The sequence below is a fragment of the Labeo rohita genome, chromosome 13, assembly GCF_022985175.1.
Source record: "Labeo rohita strain BAU-BD-2019 chromosome 13, IGBB_LRoh.1.0, whole genome shotgun sequence".
Lineage (NCBI taxonomy): Eukaryota > Metazoa > Chordata > Actinopteri > Cypriniformes > Cyprinidae > Labeo > Labeo rohita.
In genome coordinates, this window is record NC_066881.1 from 26,143,336 (window position 1) to 26,170,467 (window position 27,132).

At 34.7% G+C, this 27,132-nt stretch overlaps 2 protein-coding genes across 3 annotated transcripts in view; one reads left to right on the plus strand and one right to left on the minus strand.

The window, feature by feature from the left end:
• Window positions 1–861: 861 nt before the first annotated feature.
• gphb5 (glycoprotein hormone subunit beta 5) lies at window positions 862–4,809 on the plus strand. 2 transcript variants are annotated; one of them, XM_051126716.1, is made up of 4 exons: window positions 862–922; window positions 1,049–1,127; window positions 2,693–2,891; window positions 4,398–4,809. In XM_051126716.1, the coding sequence occupies exons 2-4, from the start codon at window positions 1,099–1,101 to the stop codon at window positions 4,587–4,589; spliced, it is 420 nt and encodes a 139-aa protein (XP_050982673.1). In that variant the 5' UTR covers window positions 862–922; window positions 1,049–1,098; the 3' UTR covers window positions 4,590–4,809. The 2 variants fall into 2 exon arrangements, with proteins under 2 accessions (XP_050982673.1, XP_050982672.1); XM_051126715.1 differs by having other exon boundaries at window positions 887–973.
• Window positions 4,810–10,038: 5,229 nt separating this feature from the next.
• Window positions 10,039–27,132, minus strand: part of kcnh5b (potassium voltage-gated channel, subfamily H (eag-related), member 5b) — a 50,940-nt gene continuing 33,846 nt past the window's right edge. Inside the window, exon 11 of the mRNA XM_051125228.1 lies at window positions 10,039–12,003. Coding sequence (XP_050981185.1) covers window positions 10,984–12,003 — 1,020 coding nt within the window. The 3' untranslated portion in view covers window positions 10,039–10,983. The remainder of the gene's footprint in view (window positions 12,004–27,132) is intronic.

A 27,132-nucleotide genomic window follows, 5' to 3' on the forward strand; every position in this document is an offset into this window, starting at 1 on the left:
CATGCTGGTTCTCTAAGAGCTAACCAAAACTTTCCCGAACTAACCACTAGGCGTCACTGTGGCATCATATTAGAAAAGTTTGTTTAACTTGAAGAACGTCTCGACTTGTTTAATAGCCCACACAAAATTTCAGCTATTATATATTCTGTATTGTGTAAGATATGTTTTCTTCGACCAGCAGTTTCTTTTCTGTTCTACTGTTCTGTTTGATTTGGCAGCATACGTCTGTTTGTCATTCATGAAGTCCAAACATGTTCAATGCCATTTTTTCCTAATTTGAGATTGAGAAATAACGAATGCAATCAAGGAAATGATTTTCAGACGAAATCAAGCCAGCACAATTGTCATCCTGGCCCTCAGGTGTCAATTATGTAAGGCCTTTTTGGGAAAATCACGTCTTAGATTTTGCCTTCATGTTGCCATGGTAAGTATCTGACTAAACTCTAACTATTTGGAGCCTGACGTCTCATTTAACCTGTCCTGACACCTCCTTATATTCTTTCTGGAGCCAGGACTAACTACAGCCCACAACATGGATGGATGAATAAATGAATACATGGATTAGAGGATGAAGGTGCTTCCCATTCTCTTCCATGTGGATGATTTTGAACAAAAGGAGGTTCTTTCCTCTTCATTAAGTTAATAGATGTATGGCTGATGTACCTGAGTAGCAGGTAAGACGTGCACAGATTTCAGAGCCTGAGGGGTTGGATCAATCTCCACACACATGGACTCATCGGCTCCTTCCCTGTTTGTCTTCGGTCTTGTGTGACATCTCTTTATTACTGCTGGATGCAGTTGGCGCTACAGAGACAGCCTCATGTGTTTTAGGTGGGGTTGGCAGGGCCGTTTCTAATAAATTACAGATTTGCGCAAGTTCAGTGTCAGAGGTACTTCAGGCGAGGTGATATCAGGACTGGAAGTGAGTTTTCTTCTGATTCTAGAGAGTTTAGCTGTTGCATCTGCCACCCAGGTATCTTTGATAAGTGAGGTTTATGTTTTATTAATCATTTTATATTATTAATTGTAATTTCCTTTTGTAAAAAAGGAAAGACACCTGCTTTTAACCACTGAGATCCATAGTCACTGGAACAAGCAATGGCTCCTCTGAGGTCTGGAGCACAGGGGTGAGAAACATAGTCCTTTTTACAGCTATGGCAATTATATTTTGGTATATCTTATTTTAGTTTAAAAATTTAATTTTTATTATTGATTTTCAAGTGTAAAAACAAAACAATGAAAAATACATAATCTTCAAATTTAATGTGATTTATTTAAAAATCTTAAAATAACTTTACTATTTTAATATACACTGCCATTCAAAAGTTTGTGATCACTACAATGTTTTTTTTTTTTTAAGTTTCTTATGCTCATCAAGGCTGCATTTACTTGAAAAAACAGTAATATTGTAAAATGTTATTTCAATGTAAAATACCTGTTTTCTATGTGAATATATTTTAAAATGTAATTTATTCCTGTGATGCAAATCCTAATTTTCAGCATCATTACATGTCACATGATCCTTCAGAAATCAATATGCTGATTTATTATGACTGTTGAAAACAGTTTTGCTGCTTAATATTTTGTTGGAACCTGTGATATTTTTTCTGGATTCTTTAATAAATAAAAAGTTGAAAAGAACAGCATTTATTTAAAATAGAAATCTTTTGTAACAATATAAACTACCATTTAAAAGTTTGTGGTCAGTAAATTTTTTAAAAGAAATTAATACTTTTATTCACCAAGGATGTGTTAAATTGATAGAATGTGATTAAGACTTTTATTGATTAAAAACAATTTCTATTTTATTTTATTATTTCTTTTTAACTTTTTATTTATCAAAGAATCCTGAAAAAATAATCACAGGTTTAAAAAAATATTAAGCAGCACAACTGATAATAAATAAATAATAAAGTAATAATCCAGCATATTTGAAAGATTTCTGAAGGATATATGTGACACTAAAGACCGGAGTAATGGCTGATGAAAATTCAACTTTTAATATATTTTAAAGTATATTAAAATAGAAAACCATTACTTTAAACTAATAATATTTCACCATATTACTGTTTTTTCTTTCTGTATTTTTGATCAAGTAAATGCAGCCATGATGAGCATTCTTTAAAAACATTAAAAATCTGATTACTAACTTTTGAACGGCAGTGTATTTTAAAAAGTAGTTTGTTCCTGTGATGGCAAAGCTGAATTTTCAGTGTCACATGATCCTTGTAATATGGCTCAGTCTTCTAATAAAATCATTCTAATATGCCGATTTGATGATTTTCTTGAAACATTTCTTATCATCAGTATTGAAAACACTGAAACTTAATGTTTTTCTGTGCAAATTATGACTCTTTTGATTCTTTGATGTACAGAATGTTCAAAATAATGTACTTGGCATAGAAATCTTTTGATTAATATAATGCATTCTTGCTGAATGAAAAAAAATTAAATGGTAGTGTACGTTTAAGGCATGACACAAATTTTACAAAACACTTTTGATGTGACTTTACTATAAGTACAAGAAAACGGTTCTGTTTACATGGATCATTATAACTCAAATTATAAGCACTTGTTATGTTAATCAAGAATAATTGCTTGATTTTTGCAACCTACAGAGCACAACACATAATTATTCTTCTGAGACACACAAGCTCATCATGAACTCTTATTCTTTCTGTATGTGTGTTAGATTGTCTCCTGTAACTCTGTGCTGTGTGACACTGGCTGTGTGGCTGTGTTGTGGAGCTCACACTGAGGCTTCTGTGCTCAACCTGAAGCGTTTCATCGGCTGTGCAGTCCGAGAATTTACCTTTCAGGCTCGTAAGCCGGGATGCGGTGGGTTGCACATCACCACTGATGCCTGCTGGGGACGCTGTGAGACCTGGGAAGTAAGACTGATATTATTAGCCCGTGACAAACATATACTCACATAAAAAGAGAGAAGAGCTTTTGCGGCGCACCTGCAATGTGATCAATACTTAATCAAAATAATATGATAAAATGTCAAGGTGAAAATGCCTTATTACAAGAATGCATTAATGCATTACAATTATTTAACAGGGTTTTATAATTCTATAATATAAACAAACCTCAGATACTGTATATTACACAATAGCATCAATAACAGAACAAGGTGATTTTGCTTTTAATACAAACTGAAGAAGCCAATATGGTTTGACTACAGCACAAAAATGTTAAGATATATTAGAGTTTATATTTAATTTGCAAATTAATTTGCATTATTGATTGCGTGTAAAGGATTGGATTGTGTTTTAATTTTACACAGAGTAGTTGAAAGCACTTTAGGAACAGAACTCACTTTGACCCAAATAATCATTTTCCGAAAATGAAAAAAATTGAACATCCTTTCCTTTAGTGCTCTTAAGCTCTTAAGAGAGAGGTGGAGAACCTCTTGGGCTGATTGCTGGAAATTACAGGAAAAAAATAACAGAAAATAGAGAAAAATGGCTGAGATATTGCAGCCAGGCCTGGCTTTTTATTGTTTTTTTTTCTTGGTTTATAATGGTTCTGTATGTATTTTTTGGTTCATAATCATTTTTTGCAATAGTTTTTTTTTTGTTACAAAAATTATTTACTGCTCTTAATTATTAATGAGAACATATCTGAAGCATATCTGGAAAATAAATCTGAATTTATTTTTTATGCACACACTCAGAAAAAAAAAAATAATAATGTGCTATCGAATTTAACAACTTTTTATTACTCCAATTTGAGCCTGGACCAAAACCAGTCACAAGGGTCAATTTTTTAAAGCTGAGATTTATACATCATTGGAAAGCTGAATAAATAAGCTTTCCATTGATGTATTTGTTAGGATAGAACAATATTTGGCCAAGATACAACTATTTAAAAATCTGGACTCTGAGGGTGCAGAAAAATCTAAATACTGAGAAAATCACCTTTAAAGTTGTCCATATGAAGTTCTTAGCAATGCTTATTGCTAATCAGAAATTAAGTTTTGATATATTTACAGTATAGATTTATGATCTTTTTATTTTTGGCGTAAAAGAAAAATCTATTACTTTGTCCCATACAATGTATTGTTGGCTATTGCTACAAATATATCCGTGCTCCTTATGACTGGTTTTGTGGTGCAGGGTCACAAATATATAACTGAATATATCTAACTCATCCTCACTAGATTAAGTCACAATATTCAATTTTGAAGAAAAAAGTGCCTTCAGGGATGAATTTCACTTTCAGATATCTGAGAAATTTAATGAAAGATTCTACAGTATATTATTAAATATTAAACTTTGAAGATGCTTTTAAGTGTACAGTCTATCTAAAAAATGAATCAGTGCCCAGATGAAAAGTCCTCATTATGACACCACTCTGATACACACCCTTCTCTTCACTTGTCAATCATGCAGAAGCCTGTTCTGGACCCGCCCTTCATTGAGTCGCACCAGCGCGTGTGCACCTATAACGAAACCCGATTAGAGATGGTGCAGCTGCCCAACTGCTCAGCAGACGTGGACCCATCCTACACCTATCCAGTGGCTCTCCGGTGTGACTGTGGGGTTTGTCTCACCAGCACCACTGAGTGCATCACTTCAGTCTGATATACAGGAGAAACCAGCTTCCACTGTAGTTATGGTAATAACACCAAAGAGCATGTGCACCACAGGAAAAAAAATTATAAAAAATCATGTCTGTGTACATGTAGAAGAAATTTTACCTTTAACTTCACTGTATGTTACTTTCTCATCATCTTTGTATTTTCCTCCTCCTTTTCCTCCTTTTTCCTGAAAAGAGCAAAACTGAATAAAACTGCAAATATCACACCTGTGGTCTTCTGTCATAATCTGGACAAAAAATCTTGTAGATACAGGACATAAATCATTCAATAAAAGTAACATTTTGCTGTTTTAATTGAAAGTCCTACAAATCCTTATGCACTAGCATTAAAAAAAAAACAAACATATAAAATGTTACTAAAGATATTTATTACAAATTAATTGTTCTTTTGAAACTTCCATTCATCAAAGACTTCTGAAAAAATGCAGCACTTTTATTAAAATATTAGTAAAATATTTTCAACACTGATAACAATAAGAAATGTTTCTTGAGCAATAAAATAAACTTATTAGAATGATTTCTAAACGATAATGTGACACTTAAAGCCTGGAGTAATGGTTGCTTAAAAATCAACAAGAATAAATATTTTAAAATATATTGCATTTAAAAACAGTTATTTTGAATTGTTATAATACAGTTAAGGTCAAAAGTTTACATCCTCCTTTCAGAATCTGCAAAATCATACAAAATGCAGGGTTTTGTTTATTCAGTACTGACCTGAATAAGATATTTAACATAAAAGATGTTTACATGTAGTCCACAAAAGAAAATAATAGCTGATTTAAAAAAAAAAAAAAAAAAAAAAAAAAAAGACCCCGTTAAAAAGTTTACGCCCCCTTGATTCTTAATATTGTGTTGTTACCTGAATGATCCACAACTGTATTTTTTTTGTTTAGTGATAGTTGTTCTTGAGTCCCTTGTTTGTCCTGAACAGTTAAACTGCCCGTTGTTCTTCAGAAAAAACAGCATTTTTGTGTATTTGAACCCTTTACAACAATGACTGAATAATTTATAGATCCATCTTTTCATCCTCTCTCCTATGCAACTATTATGGAGGTTCAAATGCTCACTGATGCTCCAGAAGGAAAATCCATGTATTAAAAGCCAGGGGGTGAAAATTTTTTGATTTGAAGATCAGGGTAAATTTAACTTATTTTGTCCTCTGTATCTTCTATAGCTTCTAAATGAAAAAAAAAAAAAATAGTGCTAAACAGTACTATAGAAAAAAATGTAGGCAAAATAAGAAAAAAATATTTAAGCAAAATAAGAAAAATGCAGACATCTCCATTCTGTTCAAGATTTCACCCCCGGCTCTTAATGCACTGTTTTTTTGTTTTTTTTTGGTTTGTTTTTTTCCTGGAGCATCAGAGAGCATTTGAACCTTCTGTAATAGTTGCATATGAGTCCATCAATTGTTCTCAGTATGAAAAGATGGATCTCAAAATCATACAGTCATTGTTGGAAAGGGTTAATATACACAAAAATGCTGAAAAAACGAATAATTTGTGGGACCTAAAGGATTTTTCTGAAGAACAGCGGCAGTTTAACTGTTCAGGACAAACATGGGTCTCATGAACAACTATCACTAAAAAGAACAAAACAACAACAACAACAACAAAAAACAGCTGTGGATCATTCAGGTAACAACACAGCATTAAGAATCAAGGGTATGTAAACTTTTGAACAGGGTCATTTTTATAAATTCAACTATTATTTTCTCTTGTGGACTATAAGTAAACATCACTTATGTGAAATATCTTATTCAGGTCAGTACTAAATAAACAATAACATGCATTTTGTATGATCCATCTTATATTGGTCAAATAATTAACATTTTGCAGATTCTGAAAGGGGGATGTAAACTTTTGACTTCAACTGTATTTCACTAAATTACAGTTTTACTGTATTTTTGAAAACCATTTTTTAACTATTTATTTTATAAACAAAGAAATTAAATGGCCACACTGTATGATGGGTAACAAAAACCAAGTAAACCTTTTTATTTTGCTTATTTGTCAGGAGACTGTTGTGTGTTTGTTTTGTAGATGGGAGAGGCAAAAGTCTTGTAACTATGACACATGTCCATATGTGTGATAAATCATTAGGGGGTCCAACCACCTGCTCTATGCTGCTCTCATCTCAATCACTGACTCATAGCATAATGCCATTTATAGTCATATATTTACCACCTACTCTTGACTTTCCATCTCAGGCCAACAAGACAAACTTTTTCCCATTTAAGCTTGGTCTATTTACTTCATATACTTAGTCCATTCCTGCATCTGTTTCTTTTGCTGATCGCACACACATATGAAAATACATAATTTCATCATCAGAATCCAGCAGCACTGAAGACTAATTTTTCTGAATGTTGTGTTACTCTGAGTCCCAGCACTCCCCTGCATGATAATGATTATTTAAAACCTCACTAATGTGAAAATGATGAGAAAACATTCCTCTCTCCTATTCTGGCATTGTATTGAGTAGCAGATGCACATGATTATTACCTTTTCCATTATAAACCAGAAAACATCAACTCAGAATTAAGCAGTTTCTGCACTGGAAATTACATTTAGGGACCGCAGTTTAATATAGTTTCATCAAGTTCCACAATCACAAATGTGTGCAGGTTAGTTTCATTGATTTTGCTTAGATAAATGTGGTGGATTCTTCACAAGAGTGGGACAAAATGGTCAGATTGTCATTGCAAACAAAGATGTACTTAAAATAAGGGCAGGTAAATCCACCAAGTAACAATTGACACAAAGGATCATGTGACACTGAAGACTGGAGTAATGGCTGCTGAAAAATTAGTTTTGCCATCACAAAAATAAATTTCCCTTTAAAATATATAAAGTAGAAGACAGTTATTTAAACTGTAAATATATTTCACAATGTTACTGTTTTACTGTACTTTTAATCAAATAAATGCAGCTTTGGTAACCATAAGGGACAAAAAAAAAACCTTTAAAAAATGTATCAACCCCAAACTTTTGAATGAAAATGATCTTAAACACTCCTGGTAAATGTTCAGGTAAATGTGGTGGTTACTTCACAAGACTGGGACAAAAACACAGATCACTTCAAACCCAGTTGCATTTGCAAAATATTATGAGGAGCTAAAACCAAATTCTTAATTTTGAGTCATACAACATAAAGTTATTTTAGGTACTATCATTTTTGGATCCCTGGTTAAAAAAAAAAAGTGTGGGGGTACAAGAGAGGGCTTCCAAAAAGGCTGATGCCTTAGGGCCATAATAGGTCCTTGTTCCCGATGATTTTGTTGCTACGGTAATGTTGGCATGTACGGTATTCACCAGCATTCCCAGAAATGTCAAACCTCCCCCAATGCTGCTTTTGTCCCAGATTAATTGGCAAAATTACCCCTCTGTCAAATCACTTCCATTCAATTAACTGTCAAATAAACAGACTCTAAATCTGGCCCAACTCATGGACAAGACAAGCTTTTTCAAACAACTCGAGGCGTTTGAGCTGACAGGCACAGATCCATCCAAATGAGGTTCTAAATATAAGCAAGAGAGAAAATTATAGGACACACTGTACAGTCGTCTTACATAACACCTCTCACCTTTATGTTCATTTATTTTTGGTCTTTTTAAATACTATTATTTATATATGCACTATTTCAAGCTCACTAAATAAGTAAATCATAATATAAATGCTTGTGATAACCAAATTTATCACTGGACAATGAATATAATTCATTTCTAAGTAGTCCACAAAATTATACGTCCAGGCTAAAATTAGATTATCCAGCGATTTTATGATTACTTTCCTGTAATATGGTGGTTCACGTCATCTCAAACCCTTCGATCCCTTGGTCTTTTTCCCAATTAAATATGTCTAATGATCTAACGGCTCATTGAGACCTTGAGACCAATCAAAACCAGGACTATTTAATACACCGAAGGCAGACCTCATGTTATATTCAACACAGCACAGTCTTTGGTTTTACATTCACAAACACACATTACTGCTGAAATGGGGCTTGTGTCTGTGAAACGTGCGTGTGTTAGTATATAAAAGAACATAAAAGCACAAAACTAATATTTTAAAACCAAGCCAGTCCCTGATCTTTAGCAAGCTCAGCAAAAAGAGAGACAGAGAGACAGAGTGAGAGATAAATGGATTGTAATAACAGAATCTTAAGGGCTTGATGCCAAGCTGCAGCACCGCTACCTGAAAATTGACTTCAGCCGAAAGCTTCATCTGTCTTCCTTTTGTAGAGAACAGGATCAAACCAGCAGGACCGTAATATAGGGAGCTGCACTCTTAACCTGTGTTGTTGTATTGAACTCTCTGCTACCTGGAAACAAAAACGGAGACAGAATTTAACAACATTATTTAAATGCATTCAAGGATTAGTTCATTTTTAGAATAAAAAATAATTTTTTTGAGGAAAACATTCCAGGATTTTTCTATATATAGTGGACTTCATTGCTGGCCAACTGCAGTTTCAATGCAGCTTCAAAGGCCTCTACACAATCCCAGCTGAGGAATGAGGGTCTTATCTAGCAAAACGATCGATCAAATAAAAAATGATGTACTTTTTAACCACAAATGCTCATCTTGCACTAGCTTGACCTCACGCATTACGTAGTCATGTTGGAAAGGTCATGCATGGCGTAGACAGAAATACCAACCCAGTGTTTACAAAGCAAACATGCAAAGAAAGTCAAACACCCTTTAAAAAAAAAGGTAAAATGATGTTGAATGATTTTGAAGTTGGAGGAGGAAATTAGACATAGTTTTTTGCCCTACCCTACCTTTTTGAACCGACACCGGTAAGTACACTGACGAAGATCTAGCCATGCATGACCTTTCCAATTTAATTACGTAATGTGTGAAGTCGTTAGACAAGCATCACAGAGCTAGTGTATAACGAGCATATAAATTGTTCTTTTTTTTTAAAACAATGACCGATCGTTTCGCTACAAAAGATCCTTATTCCTCATCTGGGATCATGTAGAGCCCTTTGAATCTGCATTGAAACTGCAATTTGGACGTTCAACCCGTTGGCTCCCACTGAAGTCCAGTATATGGAGAAAAATCCTGGAATGTTCTCAAAAAACTTAATTTCTTTGTGGCTGAAGAAAGAAAGACATGAACATTTTGGATGACATGGGGGTGAGTAAATTATCAGGACATTTTTATTCTGGAAGCTAATAATAAATAAACACAGCAATACCAATTTTCGACTGTTATTGTGAGTTCCTGATCTGCAGAGAAATCTGGTTTTATTGAAGAGATAATTAGGTTGAGTAGCCCAGATACGTTTCGCTTGTGTGCTTTCCAGTCCTAAGATACTGAGATATAAACAAATCATTTATAACATTATCTTGCATATGAGAACAAAACATTGCAAGTTACTCTTAAAATTGTAATTATCCATTTTTTTAAACATTTTTTTATTAACGTTGCATATAATACAGTCAACAGATTTACAGTGGTGAAGCTGCATTTCAGGCCCAAATGCTGCTACTGGTGAAATATAAATTGAAACAAACCTAAAACCACTAAGTGGAACATAAATGAAGGGCAAAAAATCCAAAATCCTTGTAATGTAATGTAAAGCTGATACATTACAGTTAAAATGTATAGAAAGACAGACCTGTCCTACACTGGTAACCAGTACTGGTTTTTCTTCTTCAGCTTTATCTCAAGAGTGACATTTAGGTCCTTTAAGGCAAAGTTCTTGAGTGCTGTGAAAGTCATTCATGCATACGTAAATGTTTCAAACACAACACATTCTTTCTCAGTGATCTGTCATGCTACATTTCGTTAAAAACCTGATTGCACATTATGGTGATATCAAGACAATCAACAGTCTCTTTCATTGAACACATTGAAAATAAGCATTCTGTGAGAATAAATAGATCTGCATGCAGTTAACTGCATAATATACAAGCATTTAAATATCATTTCAACTATACAGACGTCATCAGGGTTGTACATTTTTGGCAAGCCAGAACCCAGCTGGACATGCATTATATACAAACTCACGCTGAAAAAAAATGGGAAAAAACAATAGTTCCTGCATTACTTCAGTGTGCAAAAAAGTGCTGATTGAACATAAAAGCACTAAAACTAAAAATTTGTTTATATTTAGCAGTACATGTCACTGTACTCTGACAGGTTAGTGTCCTGGCAGTTATTTAGATCCAGAAACCAACTCCTGTTTCCATACAGATGTTCAGGTGTCAGCTTTATCCTCAGAAATCTGAAGCTAGAAACCAACCCAAGCTCCTATTTCGGGCGTTCCTCTATAAGCCGCAGGTACACGTGCCAAATTCAGATGCACCAGAAACCCCAAAAATGCTACAAATGCTTCATCTATTGAATGCAAAGTCTATTTTCTTACGGCAAACCCTCATCTTTTTCAGAGTCTGGCGTACTGAGTGTGGACACTGGGATGCTGCCCTGTGCTTTGAGTTTAGATCTGTGGGTTTTAGGGGTTGGGTCTTCGCTAGACGTGGGCTTTGAAGTCTCTAAAAGCAACCTGAGAATCTGTCCGACACGTTCTTCTAAAACAGCCATCCTTTCATTAAGAGCTTGGATCTCTGTCCGCAGCTCCAGCCTTGCCTCCTGCAGTGAGGCCTGGAATGAGCTCTCGCTGCTTGGGTAAAAATCCCGGGCTGGTCCTTCTCCTCCACCGACGGGAACTGGGCTCTGTGGTTCTGAAACCCTATCCAGTCTCTGGTCGCTGTATGTCAAGCCGCTATCCCAAGAGTCTGTTTTGCGAAGTGAATTCTTCCTGGATGTTCCAACGTCCTCGACACTTTCTATCTGAACTTTGACTTCTGGTGAAATGCGCTCCATGGAAACGGCTTTAGCTGCATTGTTCAATCCTTCTTTCCTCTCATCCTCTGGAGGTGAACCTGGAGCAGCCATGTTGTTTTTTAGTCTCATCCAGCCACGGGCGGTTCCTGCGGGTTTGGTCCGCGTCGTGTTATTCACTTTGAGTCGATTTGCGACTTGGTCACTGCTGGCCACGGCAGGTTTGAGTTCCATGATGTCTCGGTTGTTCTGCTTGACAGAGTCGACCGCTTTAGGGTAGGCCAGACAGTTTTGGATGGGTGTGATTTGGGAGATGGTGACCACGCTGCTGGTAGACCCGTTCTGAACCGTGTGCAGTGAGTTCTGCATGAGGGAGGTGTGAGGTTTCGGCATGCGTGTGGGCTGCTGTAGATGCTGCTGATTCTTTTCCAAGTCAAGCTGGGCAGAAGTGCCCTGGTTACGCAGCTCTTTCTGCTGTTTAAACTTCTGGAAAAGTTTTCGGACTGGGTGGTCCACGGGAATGGTGAGTGGAACCTCATTCTTTGAGCGCTGCCGCTCTTCTTCCTCCTTCTTCACGTCACTGATTTTACGGAATATAAACTGGATATGGAGAGAAAAAAAGCATCAGTTAGATACGAACAGTGTAGGGAAAGTTACTTCGGAAATGTAACAGGTTACAGATTACAAGTTACCCTATTCAAAATGTAATAAGTAGTGTAACTATTTCAATTACTTTAAGTAATGTAATGGTTACATTTGATTACTTTTCTAAATTTCTAACAAATGTTTTTAACTTATTCATTTTTGAAACATTTAAACCAGGCAGGGTTAACATTACACTAGGACTCAACACTGATTACTGTCAGACTTTAAAAATCATCAATTGATTCAATTAAGATGATAAAATTTAAATTTTAAAGCACAGCCACCACAAAATTTAGACTTTAGCACTGTTTTACTTGATACCTCTGAGGTTAAATACAGATTTAAAATCATAAGATATAGTTTAATAGTTATGATACTGCTTTTGAAATGAAATCTTTGCATCTATTCTGTGTCCTAAACTCCTGAAACATTGGTGCAGTGTTGGGGGTAACGCATTAAAAGTAATGCAAGTTATGTAATCAGTGAAACTGTACTGTAAGAGTTACATTTATTTTGTCATTAAATTATGTTATTCCATTACATGTAACTAGTTACTCCCCAACACAGGACGGTATCTACAAAAATTTACTTATATAAACAGTCTTTTGATGTTATTTGACCAAATTCTATGTTTGTAAGGCGTTTTATGCATGTTGAGTTATTAAAATTGCTTTCTCTATTATTTAAAAATCATAATCACTAAAATGGTATTAGAAAAGACAAAATGTTTGAATATTTAACATAAAATAGTAACATGAATACCAAAAAGAAGTGCACACCCCAGTATAAAAATGAAACATTCAACATGTAATAACAGGAATTTCAGCATAAGGGTATTATCGAAAACGTGTGCTGTGTTGGGAAAGAAAGATTTAAATTATACATGTTTTATTTCTGCCGTCACACTAAAGCTTCCATTTTATGTCTCGCCATGGTCTGCCCACAGACTACCTGTATTTGGAGATTCAGTCTTAAATTATACATCTATTGTTCTCTTCACCCCCTCTTTGTCTTTTCCCCATCTTTATCAGATCTCATTTTTTCACCATACAAAAATACAAGGTCTTTAATGAAACTGATTTGTGGTGATTGATTAATTTAGTTCAGCTGATAATATTAATTTACTTGTGTCTTTGTCTTAAGATAATGTAAAACACAAACAAGGTTGGACTAGAGACAAAAAGAGGTCAATTCAATAGCTACTAACAAACCATTATAAAGAGATTTTCATTATGTATATCATTTAAATAGACTTTAATATTTCACATATTGGATTTGGGATCATTATTGACCACCAGACGATGCACTCTTAAAAATATAGGTGCTTTAAAAGGTTCTTCACAGTGATGCCATAGAATAAAGCAATAAACCCCAAGAAGCCGTGGTTTACAGTGAATTTATAACAGCTAAGGGGTGTTGTTAGGAATGACATGAAGAGGAGCTTTATGGGGCTTATTGCTTTTATAAAACGGTTATTCCGTACATGTAGTAAGGTTTCACAAAATAAAACAGCAAATAAAGTGTAATGATATACAGTAAATAAAAACAGTATTCTTCCATCAAACAATAGTTCCTCAGAAACAGTTTTGGTTGCAACAAAGTGCTTGCCAGGCAACACACAAAAGTAAACAAAGGTGTATGTTTGTAGAGTAATTTACAACAGGTTTGAATTCAGCTCAACCAATCAGAATCAAGGACCAGAACTATCTGTTTTATAAGAACCATTTTTGGTTCCACAAAGAAACATTCAGTCAAAGGCTCTTTAAAGAACCATCTCTTTCTTACCTTTTAATAATCTGAAGAACAGGAACGTTCTTCAGATGTTAAAGGTTCTTTATGGAACCATTTACACAAAAATCTTTTATGGCATCATGAAGCACCTTTACTGAAGGTGTGAATTATGATGCAAAATCAACCTACAAATGGTTAACTTGTCTATTCAGATGGAGCTGGATAGGAACAAATTATTTTAGGTTTAGCAGAATAACATGCACATCACCCATTTTCTTTTTTTTCTTAAAGGGTACACTGTAAAAAATAAAAAACACAATTTGTTAAGTCAGCTTAAAATAATTTGTCAGTCAACTCAAATAAGTTTAGTCAACTTGAAATGTTAAGTTGTACTAAGTAACAACTTAGATATTTGTGTTTGCTAAACTTAACAGATGAGTAAGAAACCTAGCTGCCTTAAAATTTTAAGTTGAATCAACTCAAATATCTAAGTTGTCACTTAGTATAATTTAATATTTTAAGCTGAATAAACTTTTTTTGAGTTGACTGAACTTAAAATTTTAAGGCAGCCAGGTAACAAATTATTTTAAGTTGACTCAACAAATTGTTTTTTACAGTGTAATACCCCAGGTATTAAGACCTGTATGGCTTAATATAACGTAAATTATGTCTCTTACTGATATATATAGTGAAAACCCCATGAAAGATTTATGTTATTAAAACAATCCACATCAATTTATGCATATGTTTGGACTATGGGGGGCGCCATTATTTCAATTGCACCACTGGCTACTGGCGCTACCTGTTGCTATTTTTACCACAACACAACTCAGAAAATAAAATACTGATACAATGCCACATTGTGCGTTGTAATTTTCAGTTGAAGTGCAACGAAAGAAGCAACGTAAGTCTTCACTTCACAAACAATGTGGATTTTTTAATTAACCTAAATCTTCAATGGGTTTTCCACTCCATATTTCAGTAAAATTTCAGTTATATCCCTAAGAACCTGTATTGTTTTGAAGAATCCGTACTGAGTGCATTCGACTCTTAAATCTGAACACAAACATACAAAACTGATGGATTAGTTCAGACACTGGAGCTCACAGACACAGAGCGTCTGTCATTCTCTTTTACCCTTTTTCTCAAAGTCAGCAAAACAAGAGCTGAACACTGCAACATCCTCTGTTTGAACATTACAACATTTTCTGTCCCACTGAGGCTTCGTTTGAGATCACACACCTTCCTCTGACACACAAAAATCCTGGTACAGCTTAGAGTTATTCACACAAAACCAACAGAAATTATTTAATGAGTTCCAATCACGGAGGGAACTGCGGGCAATTGTGTTGTTTTTTAATAACGCAGGGAAATGAAAGCTCATTAGAATATATTCCTTCGGACCCCTTTCAAGGCAGTAATTGCTTGTACGCCTTTTCAACACAAACTTTTATGAACATCACAGTAAATTTGATTTCAGTAATATTTTCTTTTTTTTTGTTAAGCTCTGTCTACTCAATACCATATTAAAGCTTATTTTGGATTTTCTGTTTGGCTTTAGATGAGTCTTTTCTCATTTAAGTAGATGAAACAACAATTTACACTGGCATAAAATTATGTCAAATTGTTCATATTCTCACTGGACAGTTGGGCTTGCCTTGACTAGAACCTAAGAGGTACAAAAGTGTACCTTTTGAAAAGGTACCGCCCCAGGGACAGCTTTTGTACCTTTGTTTCTGAGAGTATTGGTTTGGAGTTTTATTTTATTTTATTTTATTTTATTTTATTTTATTTTATTTTATTTTATTTTATTTTATTTTATTTTATTTTATTTTATTTTATTTTATTTTATTTTATTTTATTGTTTTATCTAATTTCTTTGAAATTGTACAGCACTTTGGTACACTCTGTGTTTTTTAAGGTGCTTTATAAATACCTTTTTTTTTTTTTTTTTTTTTTTCAGTTGCCAATTTAGTTCTCCAGAAACATTTCTAATTATTTTTTGATGAACCATGTGCTACTTTGTGAGAACTATTAGTTTGGATTAAAAGCATTTATTTTATTTTTTATTTTGTTTTATTTTATTTTTATTTTATTTTAGTTATTTTATTTTATGCTTTAGATGAGTCTCTTCTCATTTAAGTACATAATACAACGGTTTACACTGGCATACAATTATGGCAAATTGTTGATATTCTCACTGGACAGTTGGGCTTGCCTTGACTGTTTTTGAATTGTCTTTCTTCTTTCTGACCTCCATCACTGTCTGTGCTGTGACAAGAGTTCTTAGAGAAAGGTTAAAATTAAGGCAGAACCTCTGATATTATAAGTGGACATAACCTGAGCAATTAGTTCATGAAGAGCATGTGAGTGATTAGGAGTGAGAGGCTCTACTCAACTAAACCTCAAAAACATGAACACAATTAATACTACGGCCCAAAAGTAAATGCAGCTAATAGAAGTAGAGAACATTTACAGCATATTCTATAAATCTCAATACGTTAATGACACCGACTGCTGCAAAAGATGAGATAATGCGCATTATGACTTTGTAATCATGTACCCTCTTCCGGAAAGGACACAATGCAAATTTGCAATATGCATATTCAGATTTATGAAATGCATATGGTAATATCAGGGAAATTAACATTGCCAGAAGGCATATTGTATAAACAATTACCGCACAAAGAGGCGCAAGACTGAAATATCTACATGGAAAACTGTAAATGCTTTAATTTCAGAATCAGTGGAAAGCGGCAGAAGAAGAGACCTTTATAAACTCATAAACTCCAGCCTCAGTCTAGGTCAGAGCCATTATCACATTCTTTACGGATCCGAAGCAATGATACGGTTCGAAATTTTCAAATGGAGCGACTCGCATTCACCTCAAAGGACTTTAGCATTGTCACTGTGTCTAAACAAGAGACAGCGGTGGCTGACCTGACTGTCCTTCCCTGAAGGAATATCACACACAATGCATATCACAGCAATACGCATCACAATTTCAAGCTTTTTCTTGGAGTATTAAAACACTCTGACAACGTCTTTCCGTATTTGAATGGCTATTTTAAGAATTCACTTCTGATCTCAGAGCGACAGAGAGAAGGTTTAGTGCACTGGTGTGTGTTCACCTGCAACTGTCAATGGAATAAGAGAACGAGAGATTAAAATAAAAGAAACTAAGAAAAAAAAAGAGCTGTCATGACGCATGTGAGAGCTGAGGTCAGTGGAGCAATTAAAATACTCTATAGCAACCATAAGATCCATATATCCATTATACCAGTATCTATCAGATTGTCTACCTCTGTAAACATGTTTAAAACCCATCTTAAGACATATTTGTTTGATAAGGCCTTTGCTGCTTTGTGAGGACTCTACACTCTCAGAATAAAGGTACTAAAGCTGTCACTGGGGTGGTACCCTTGGTACCTTATAGAAAAACATAGCAGTACTTAAATTAATTTATTTTTTTTATTTTTTTATTATTGTGTTTTATCTAATTTATTTGAAATTTTACAGCACTTTGGTACACTCTGTGTTTTTTGGGGTGCTTTCTAAATATATATATATATATATATATATACACATACACACAGTACTGTGCAAAAGTCTTAGGCCACTAGTATTTTCATCAGCTAAAAAATAGTTTAAAGTCAGTTAAAGTTAAAGTAGGAAATATCAGTTTACATTTCTAAACATTCATTTTGCCATTAATTGTAATAATCCAGTGAGATTTTTTGTGGAGCACAGGCTATTCTCAGACTCCTTGTGCAAACAGAGATCTGATCTCTCCATCACTCAATTAGTGATGGGTCGTTCTTGAACAATTCGTTCACTTTGAACAAATCTTTAATGTGACTCGGGACGAACGAGTCGTCTCGGGGAGTGATTCGTTCAGTCGCGCATGCGCAACATCCTATTAGGTTCTGTACTGGAATTAGTTCACCTGTTTCGAGTCTTTGGGTTTTTAGAGTCGTTCGTTAACCTTATGGGGCTGTCACGTGATGAATGAACGACTTGAACCCGAAGACTCGAGAGATGAACTAATCAATTCTCTTTCCGGCTCAGACTGCATAGGTTAAGCTTATGGGGCTGTCACGTGATGAACGAACGACTTAAACCCGAAAACTTGTCAGATAAGAGGTGAGGTGAGCGAATATTAATAATATTTTATAATATTTTATAATATTTTCTGTTTCTTATAGCATTATAGTTTTGTTTTGTTTGAAGTGTGATCAACATTTGTGTAAGCAGTAGATGTGTTAGCAAGGTAACAGGTAACATTTTAATTATATTTTGCTAAAATGAACGAAATGAACAAAATTACTTCGAAAAAAAGATTTGTTCATGTTGCTGAACGAGACTCAAAGGTCCGAGTCGGTAAAACTTCCCATCACTACATTTAATCGAGTCTTTCTTAAGAAACAGAAAAAAACTGAGACAGACTAAATCCAGAAGAACTGTTAAATGTAAACTGATGTTTCCTACTGACACACTACAGCAAAAGATAGAAATAACTTACTTTAAACCATTTTTTAGTTGGTGAAAATACTAGTGGCATAAGACTTTTGCACAGTACTGTATATATATATATATATATATATATACATATATATATAATTTTATTTTATTACTCCAGTTGCCAATTTGGTTCTTAAGAAACATTTCTTATTATTTTTGGATAAAGCATTTGCTGCTATTGGTTTGGATTAGATGCATTTTATTTTATCTTATCTTATCTTATCTCATTTTTTTTTTACAATTGTACAGCACTTAATTTATGATTTGATTCAGTTTGATTACTCTAGTTGCCAGTTTAGTTCTCAAGAAACATTTCTTATTATTTTTTGATGAATCATTTGCTGCTTTGTGAGGACTATTGGTTTTTCTCTTGCTTTATTATCTCTTTTTTTTTTTGTATTTTATTGTGCTTTAGCTAATTTCTTTAAAATTATACAGCACTTTGCTACAAAGTGTTTTTTTAAGGTGCTTTATCATTTTTTATTTGATTTGATTTGATTACTTCAATCACCAATTTAGTTTTCAAGTAACATTTCTTATTATTATGCTGAAAATAGTTTTTTCACAACTGTGATGCACTACTATTTAAAAGTTTGGTGTTAGTAATTATTATTTTAATTATTATTTATTTTAACTTATTTATTTATAAAAAATATTTAATTTTATTAAAATGTATTTAATTTTTATTTATTTTATTTATTTGAAAATAAATACAATTGTATCCACTATAAATATCAGCAAAAACTGTTTTGAATAGGTTTTAATAATAAGATCCATTATTGATAATTAAACAATAGGGACACCAAATAAACACATTAATGATATATATTTTAAAATGTATTAAATTAGAAATTAGTTATTTAAAATATTAATCTTAATATTGGTGAGCATAGGAACTCACTCTCTCTCTCTAAATTTATATTAAATATATATTAATATATTAATATATATAAGTTCAGATGCAACACCATTTTCAGATGCAAGCCAACTTGGTCAAAAATTAGATAATGATGAGTGAATGCTCTTGGCACATAGTATACATTCATCAAATACTTTTACTTCAAACTCACTAAATCCCACCCTCAGCCCAATCAGAAGTACTGGTACTTAGGTAGAAACCAATACATAGGAGCCTGATAAAAATGCTTATTTTAAAGAAAAACTTCAGATTGACTTAGAGGCTTTTGCATCTGAACTCTTCATATATAGGCACATCTATGCCTATTCTCATGTCATTTGTCAGTCCTTTCCAGATTTAATGTTTATTATGCGTGTGAAGAATTGAGGTTTGAGTGACTTAAAATGACACAGAAGCCTGTTAGCAACACAATTGCATAACGCATCTTGGACACACACACACACACACACACACACACACACAAACTGCCATCCCGCAGTGGGGAAGCGTCTTCTCTCTGACGAGAGGTAATTGGCTCAAAATGTGTCCACAACGTTTACTGCTGAGAATCACTGACAAATGCTTCAGACCCTCTTACTGTCACATCACAGTTAGGAGGAAAACCAGGTGTGCTCACACACACATAACTCCTCCTCATTATATACTAATAGACAATGTAACCTCATCTTAAATGTACGAATTCCCACACAGGTGGAGAAATAAATTAAATTCCCTCGACATCACGGCAGCAAAAATATCACACACACAAGCTTTCAGATTTACAGCTGCCACATCACCCCGCGTCCCTTTCACGCATTACTGCCAGCAAGTGAAAAAAGCAGGGGCGCTCCTCTCCTCCATCAATCTCTCACTCTCTAGAATGTTCTGGAAGCACTCGAGAGAGAAGCCATTATTCCAAAGAGGAAATCGGCAGGGGAGTCTCACCTTCTTGCCTGAGGACCTGTGTGTGTGTGTGTGTGTATCCATGATTAGATAGGACTGATTTTTTTTCTTGGTAAGAGCTCTTGGGGACCATCTGCCTGAGGGGAGCGAATTGGAGCATTTCATCTTCATTCGTTTTGTTTTTTGTGTGTGTGTGTGTAACTTTTTGCTGTCTGTTTCCCATATATTTATCATATAAAGTGTCTGAAATTGTATTTGTGTATTTATGGTCTCTCCTGAGCCCTGGCAATGCAGAGAATAAACTTAAAAACATTGCTAATTAGACCACTAAACAGACCAAATGGAGATCAAGATAGGACTGAGAGGGAAAATAAATGAGAGAGAGAAAAAGAGAAAGAGAGAGTGTCTTGGGGGGGATTCACTTAAAATAAATGGCACCAGTTGCAATCAGGTAATGGTGTAAATGTTAAAAATGATAAATTATATTATATTATTCCAGGATTTTTCTTCATATAGTATACCTCAATGAGGATCAACGATTTGAAGGTCCAAATTGCAGTTCCAATGAAGCTTCAAAAGACTCACTAGCTCAACTTCACGCATTACATAATCATGCTGGAAAGGTCACGTGTGACGTAGGCAGAAATGCCAATCCAGTGTTTACAAAGCGAACGTGCAAAGAAAATCATGCGCCCTTTACAAAAAAAAAAAGGTAAAACCACGATGTCGGATGATTTTAAAGTTGGAGGAGAAAATAAGATGGAAAATGAGATTTATTTAATTTATTTATTTATTTATTTTTAGAAAATTACAGATCATTTCACTAGATAAGACCCTTGGGTGGGATCACATAGATCCTTTTGAAGCTGCATTGAAACTGCAATTTGGACATTCAACCCGTTGACACTAAAGTCCACTATATGGAGAAAAATACTACTGGAACTGTTTTGATGCTTGGTACAAAAAAGAGAAATGAATGAAAAGAAATATAGCCACCTTAGTATTAGACTGGTCTGATATGTATTTTTTTTTTTTTAAGATCTTTTTTACTATTTATTTTTATTCTTGGTGAGCAAAACCTATTTCTACTGAACTGATCTTTCCATTATGTGAGAAAAAGCACTAACTGGGCCATTCTTTACAAAGAAATGAATACAAAAATAATAATTCTAAACTATTATATAAAAAAAAATAGTAAAAATATAGCTGCAAGCAGAGATTACTGGGGTTCAAGCGCTTTAAGGCATTTAGGCACATAGTAAAAAAGACATTTAGCAAACCTATAACCACTAAATCAATTATTTAAAAAAGGCAAAACCATAAAAATACTCTGTTTTTTTAATGTTTATTACGATCACCTTAAAACTTTGCATGCTTGTTTAGAATCACCGGTCACATGTGCTCAGCAGGTTTTATGATTTTTTGAATTCTCATTTAGGCTTTATAAGATTTGGGGTAAATTTGGACAGGCCCCTTTTCTAAACTAACCCGTTATCCCAAAGGGTAATTAGCAACATTTTTTTTTACTTCTCAATCATTTAACAAACAATTTGATTGACAGCAGTGGTGATAGAGGCAAAGTTGTTCAGAATGATGAGTTTTATTGTATGATACGAATAGTGCGTGTATGTGCGAAAAACAGAGCAATTTACCCCCTTTGAAAAATATGATATTGCCCCCTCCAGTGGAGAATTTCTTTCAAATTTCTCAGAGACCTTTGGGGCTGTGAGTCTAACAGGCCCACTAAGTTTCATTCTGATCAGCCTAGGCTAACTTTGTCTACTAGATGCTCAAACTTCATCGTCCAATAGTGGTTTTTCTTGGAAATACGCAAATGTCCTTATAGACACTTGTGGCACTTCGGACCAAGACTGTGCACAGCAATTTTCATGTTGATAGGACAAATGGTTGTGTAGTTATACCCATTTTTATGTTTTTTCCCCTCTTGTAGCGCCACCAAGTGGCCAAGCTCCACAATTTCTGTCCTGTGACCTCAGATTACATAAGTGTTCTGAGTTTGGCGAAAATACTTCTTTCCATTCAGGATAGAACAGTTATAGGCATTTTACGAAAAGTAGCTCTGCCCCTTTCGAATGTTTTGGTGCACCTTTGCGACGGTAAATCGAAACTTCAACTTTTTTTGATAATTATTGATATTCACTCCAGAGAATCTTCCTGCACTAGTTTGGTTCGGATCGGGTGAAAAACCTAGGACTAGTTTTCAAAAGTAGGTTTTTCAAAAAATGCAAAATACCTAAAAAATTTGCAGGCTAACAATCGAATCTACAGCATCCAAGGATTCCAACGACATAAGACACTTGAGCCTGCAACTGATGGTTTAGGAGTTATGAGTTATGATTTCATACTTTGGATCGCTGTAGCGCCGCTGTCAGGATGAGCCTTAGTGACGTTGTTGGTGGTGTGAGTAGTACCATCCCTTCAAGTTTCAAGTCTTTACAACTTACGTTTTGGTCTGCACAATCGGTTTTACGTGAAGATCGCTGATCCTTGGCCATTCAATTATAATAGGGTTTCAGCAATACACACTTGAACCCCTAAAAATCCAATGCATCTTATGATCAAGATCACAAAAACATAAGTGAGGGGGAGCAATATCAGAAGTGCGTAAATATGCACAGATGCTGCTTAGAGGGAACACTGCCCCTCTCCTTCTCTCTCTTAATATCTTTTCTCATATCTTTTTTCAGCCCTACCCTGGTGCCATCACTGTACCGTAACCAAACCTCCCTCCTCTCTCTCACACACACACTGAGGGAGAGTGTGTCAGTCTCAGCGGGTGATTAGGTGACACATTAGGGCTGCTTAGGTAATCCAGCCTGTCATCTGCAGTCACACACGCATCTAATGCAGCCATGCACTGAAACAGTTCTAATTCAGTCACACGCAAACTGATGAGATATGAGATTCAATCTTCTGTTCAATTTACTGCTTAAAGAAAATAATTCTAAACCTGTCTGAATCTCTTTGCTTGAGAAAACATCGGACTCCCGGTGGAAATAACACGCTTTACGTAAATCTGAAGTTGCTACATGGTGCCCAGAGTGACTGCCACAGTTACTGCAATCATTTCTACAATAAGACAAATGAAGCAACATCTCCAGGAAACCACATAATCTTTAAGGCTATGTGCAGTGATTTTGACAATTTTAATAATACAAAATGATGGTTTAAAATTATTAACTTACACGCAATATAAAATATAAATTATATTTAAAATAAAGTAATACAAAGATAATTATTTTATATTCTATAAATATTACCATTTCTGTAAAACATTAATTATAAAATGATTAACTTATTAAAACTATTTTTAGTAGTAATAGTCATATAATATGTATTATATAATATATGTGACCTGGACTACAAAACCAGTCGTAAGGTAGCATGGGTATATCTGTAGCAGTAGCCAACAATATATTGTATGGCTCAAAATTATAAATGTTTCTTTTATGCCAAAAATCATTAGGATATTAAGTAAAGATCATGTTCCATTAAGATATTTTGTAAATGCCCTAATATAAATATATCGAAACTTAATTTTTGATTAGTAATATACAAACTTCACTTGGACAACTTTAAAGGCAATTTTCTCAATATTTTCAGATTCCAGATTTTCAAATAGTATCTCAGCCAAATATTGTCCTATCATAACAAACCATAGACAGCAATTAAATTACCACACAAACTTGATGTTTGTTAAAAACAATAGGTAATTCAGCTGGGTTTTTTAAAAGAGAACTCCACTTCCAGAACAACAATTTACAAATAATTTACTCACCCCCTTGTCATCCACGATGTTCATGTCTTTCGTCGTGAAGAAATTATGTTTTTTTAAAGAAAACATTTCAGCATTTTTCCCCATATAATGGACTGATATGGTGCCCCGATTTTGAACTTCCAAAATGCAGTTTACATGCGGCTTCAAACGATCTCAAATGCAGTTGTAAACAATCCCAGCCGAGAAAAAAGGGTCTTATCTAGCGTAATGATCGGTTATTTTAATAAAAAAATAATAATTGATATACTTTTTAATGGCAAACATTCGTCTTGTCTTACTCTGCCTAGACTGTTTTTTTCCGGGTCATGACAGTTAGAGTATGTCGAAAAACTCCCATCTCATGTTCTCCCTCAACATCAAAATCGTCCTATATCGCTGTTTTACCTTTTTTTGTTAAGGGTGTTTGATCTTGTTTGCATGTTCACTTTGCAAAGACTGTGTCGGTACTTCTGCAGTGATGTAGGATGATTTTGAAATGATTTCTGAAGCTGAGGGAGAAAATACGGTCTTTTCGACATAACTGTCTTGAGACAGTATACATAGTTCAAGGACTGCATGGCAAGATGAGCGTTTGAGAATACAAAGTATTTAAATTGTATTTTTTTAATGTAAATAACCGATCGTTTCGCTAGACAAGACCCTTCTTCCTCAGCTGGGATTGTTTACAACCGCATTTGGGATCATTTGAAGCCGCATTTTAACTGCATTTTGGAAGTTCAAAATCGGGGCACATTATCAGTCCATTATATGGAGAAAAATTCAGAAATGTTTTCCTCAAAAAACATAATTTCTTTATGACTGAAGAAAGAAAGACATGAACATCTTGGATGACAAGGGGGGGTGAGTACATTATATGTGAATCTTTGTTTTGGAAGTGGACTTCTCCTTTAAGCAGGTGGTGGGAAAAAGCACAATATTCTGGAGTCGGACGGCACTAAAATCACTGCCTAACCCCCCAAAAATGTTCAAAATAGCATACGTCCGCATTCGAAACAATTACTGTCTGAATCAGGCTTTAGTCATCATTATCACACATGTTACTGACAGGATAAAATGAACCTCCCCCAATGAAGTCACTGTTTGCTTGTAATGCTGAGACAGTCATGGCACTTATGAAAATTTGATGTGGTTTGACAATAGTACTGTAGTACTTTAGGCAAACAAGCAGTCTCAGAATTTGGAAGTTAGTGGCACACGCTCTTATTCTGGGTCACATTATTAATGCAAAAGCCTTCTGGTGGAAGTATGTCTGTGTTAAGTGTGTCTGCCTGAAGGCCCACAAGCTGTCTTAAAAACTTTGACCGATTAACCAGAACACACACACACAGGTCAGCCATCAAATACAACATACATGAGAGAATATTCCACAAATTCCATAAAATAATCATCTCACACCTCTACACACACACACATACATAATAAACAACACACCAGCATGACTAACTTTCTGTATGACTCTCTTTCTTTCCGTCTTTCTCCAGAGTGATGTCATCCCTCCCCCTCTCTCTGTCCTCCATTAGACGGCAGATACATGCTTGAAATCTAAATCTTTCATTCTGTTGAAACCCCTCAGGCTCCCTCGACAGACACTGAACACAACTTTCATTTGACCACAAAAGAGATGTGAATTCTCTAAGTTGCCGTTTTGTTTCTACATCATATATACTATAAGGATAAATTGCTGTTAAATTATGAAAATCCACTGCATTCCCTTACATTTCTCTCCTCTATTTACTATTAATACAACAATGAAAAGACTAAGAATAGCACTCAAAAAATAACAAAAATATATTAAAACTGATATTACTGCAGTCATTTCCATAATAAAGCAGAGTAAATAAAGCTTCACCTCCAGAAAACCGCATGATCTTTGAGGCTATATATACACAGTCAGGAGGTTTCTGGCAATATTAATAGTAAAAAATGAAATTATTCACTTGCTTAAAAACTGTAATAATATATATGCATGCACAGTGCACACATACTATTTTTAACAATAACAACAAGACCATTAACAACAATAATAGCAATAATATCCACTTAAGAGTTAAAAACAGCTTCCTGTAGCTTAAACAGTACAGCATGGTGCTAGCAATGCCAAGACGATGGGTTCAGTTCCCAGGGAAAGCAGGAACGGATCAAATGTAAATGTAAATGTGTACCCTGAATGCAGTATAAGTTGCTTTGGATAAAAGCATCTGCCAAAGGCATAAATATAAATGAAGGTACAAATCCAACTCATGATCCTGATCCTATTTCACTCCTATTTCCTCTTCATTTTCCGTCCTCTATTTAATATTAATACAGTTGCGAAAAGAATATCATTCAAGAATGATAAAAAAATATTGAGACTTTAAAACAGCTCTGCTGTGATTTTTTGTTTTGTTTCAGCATTGATGTAAGACTCTTTGACAGGGTAAAAGCAGGCAGAGAACAATCAGGGTGGAAAAAGGGAATAACATTAAGAAAAAAGGGGGAGAGATAGACAGAAAGTGATAAACAGGGGAAGTATGTATGAGAGGAGCTTTTGCTGTGTGTTTTGATTTATTCATATCTGACCATTAACCTAGAAACACTATGGTGTTTTAGGCTTGAATGTGTGTGTTTTTGTGGCTGTGTGTGGGAACGAGTGTGTGTGAGACTAAGTAATTATTTAGAAAAGAGCGAGAAAGAAAATAAGGAGGGAAGGTGCAAACAATAAGCTTCTAGTCAAATCCAAAGCTGGTGATAAAGAAAACAAGTAGAGATGAAGAGTGTGTAACAATGGGAAGATAAAAATTGAACAGTGGAGGGAAGAGGACTGAACATAAGAAAAGCTCCATATGCACCAACATACTGAATGCTATTTTTCTCATTGGTTTCCCCCTTTCACACTACTGACCCAGTTCTACCCATAATCCCTCTGGCGGCCATGGCACATCTTTATATTCTGTACTGTATCCAATACGATAAGGGCAACTGATGACAATTGGGGCTTATATCCAACCAGAGCTCTAAGAGCTTACAGGGTTAGTTAACCTACAAATAAAATGTTTGTCATTTACTCTCCCTCATGTTGTAGCAAACCCTTATAATTTGGCTTCTTTACATATGAAGAGATATTTTCAATATATTCTAGTTCAGTTTGTGATTTTCTAAAAAAGAAAGGCCCAAAAAGACTAAAAACAATGTAAAGTCCTAGTCTTCTAAAGCCAGTAGCTTTCTCTGAGGAGCAGGCCAAAATTGAAGTTCA

What these genes read in the sequence shown, in the direction of transcription:
- gphb5 (XM_051126716.1), top strand. Translation starts at nt 1,099, where the DNA reads ATGGCTCCTCTGAGGTCTGGAGCACAGGG. An exon ending in CTGAGGTCTGGAGCACAGGG is followed by an intron (nt 1,128 to 2,692) that starts GTGAGAAACATA and finishes TATGTGTGTTAG; the next exon opens with ATTGTCTCCTGTAACTCTGT. An exon ending in GACGCTGTGAGACCTGGGAA is followed by an intron (nt 2,892 to 4,397) that starts GTAAGACTGATA and finishes TCAATCATGCAG; the next exon opens with AAGCCTGTTCTGGACCCGCC.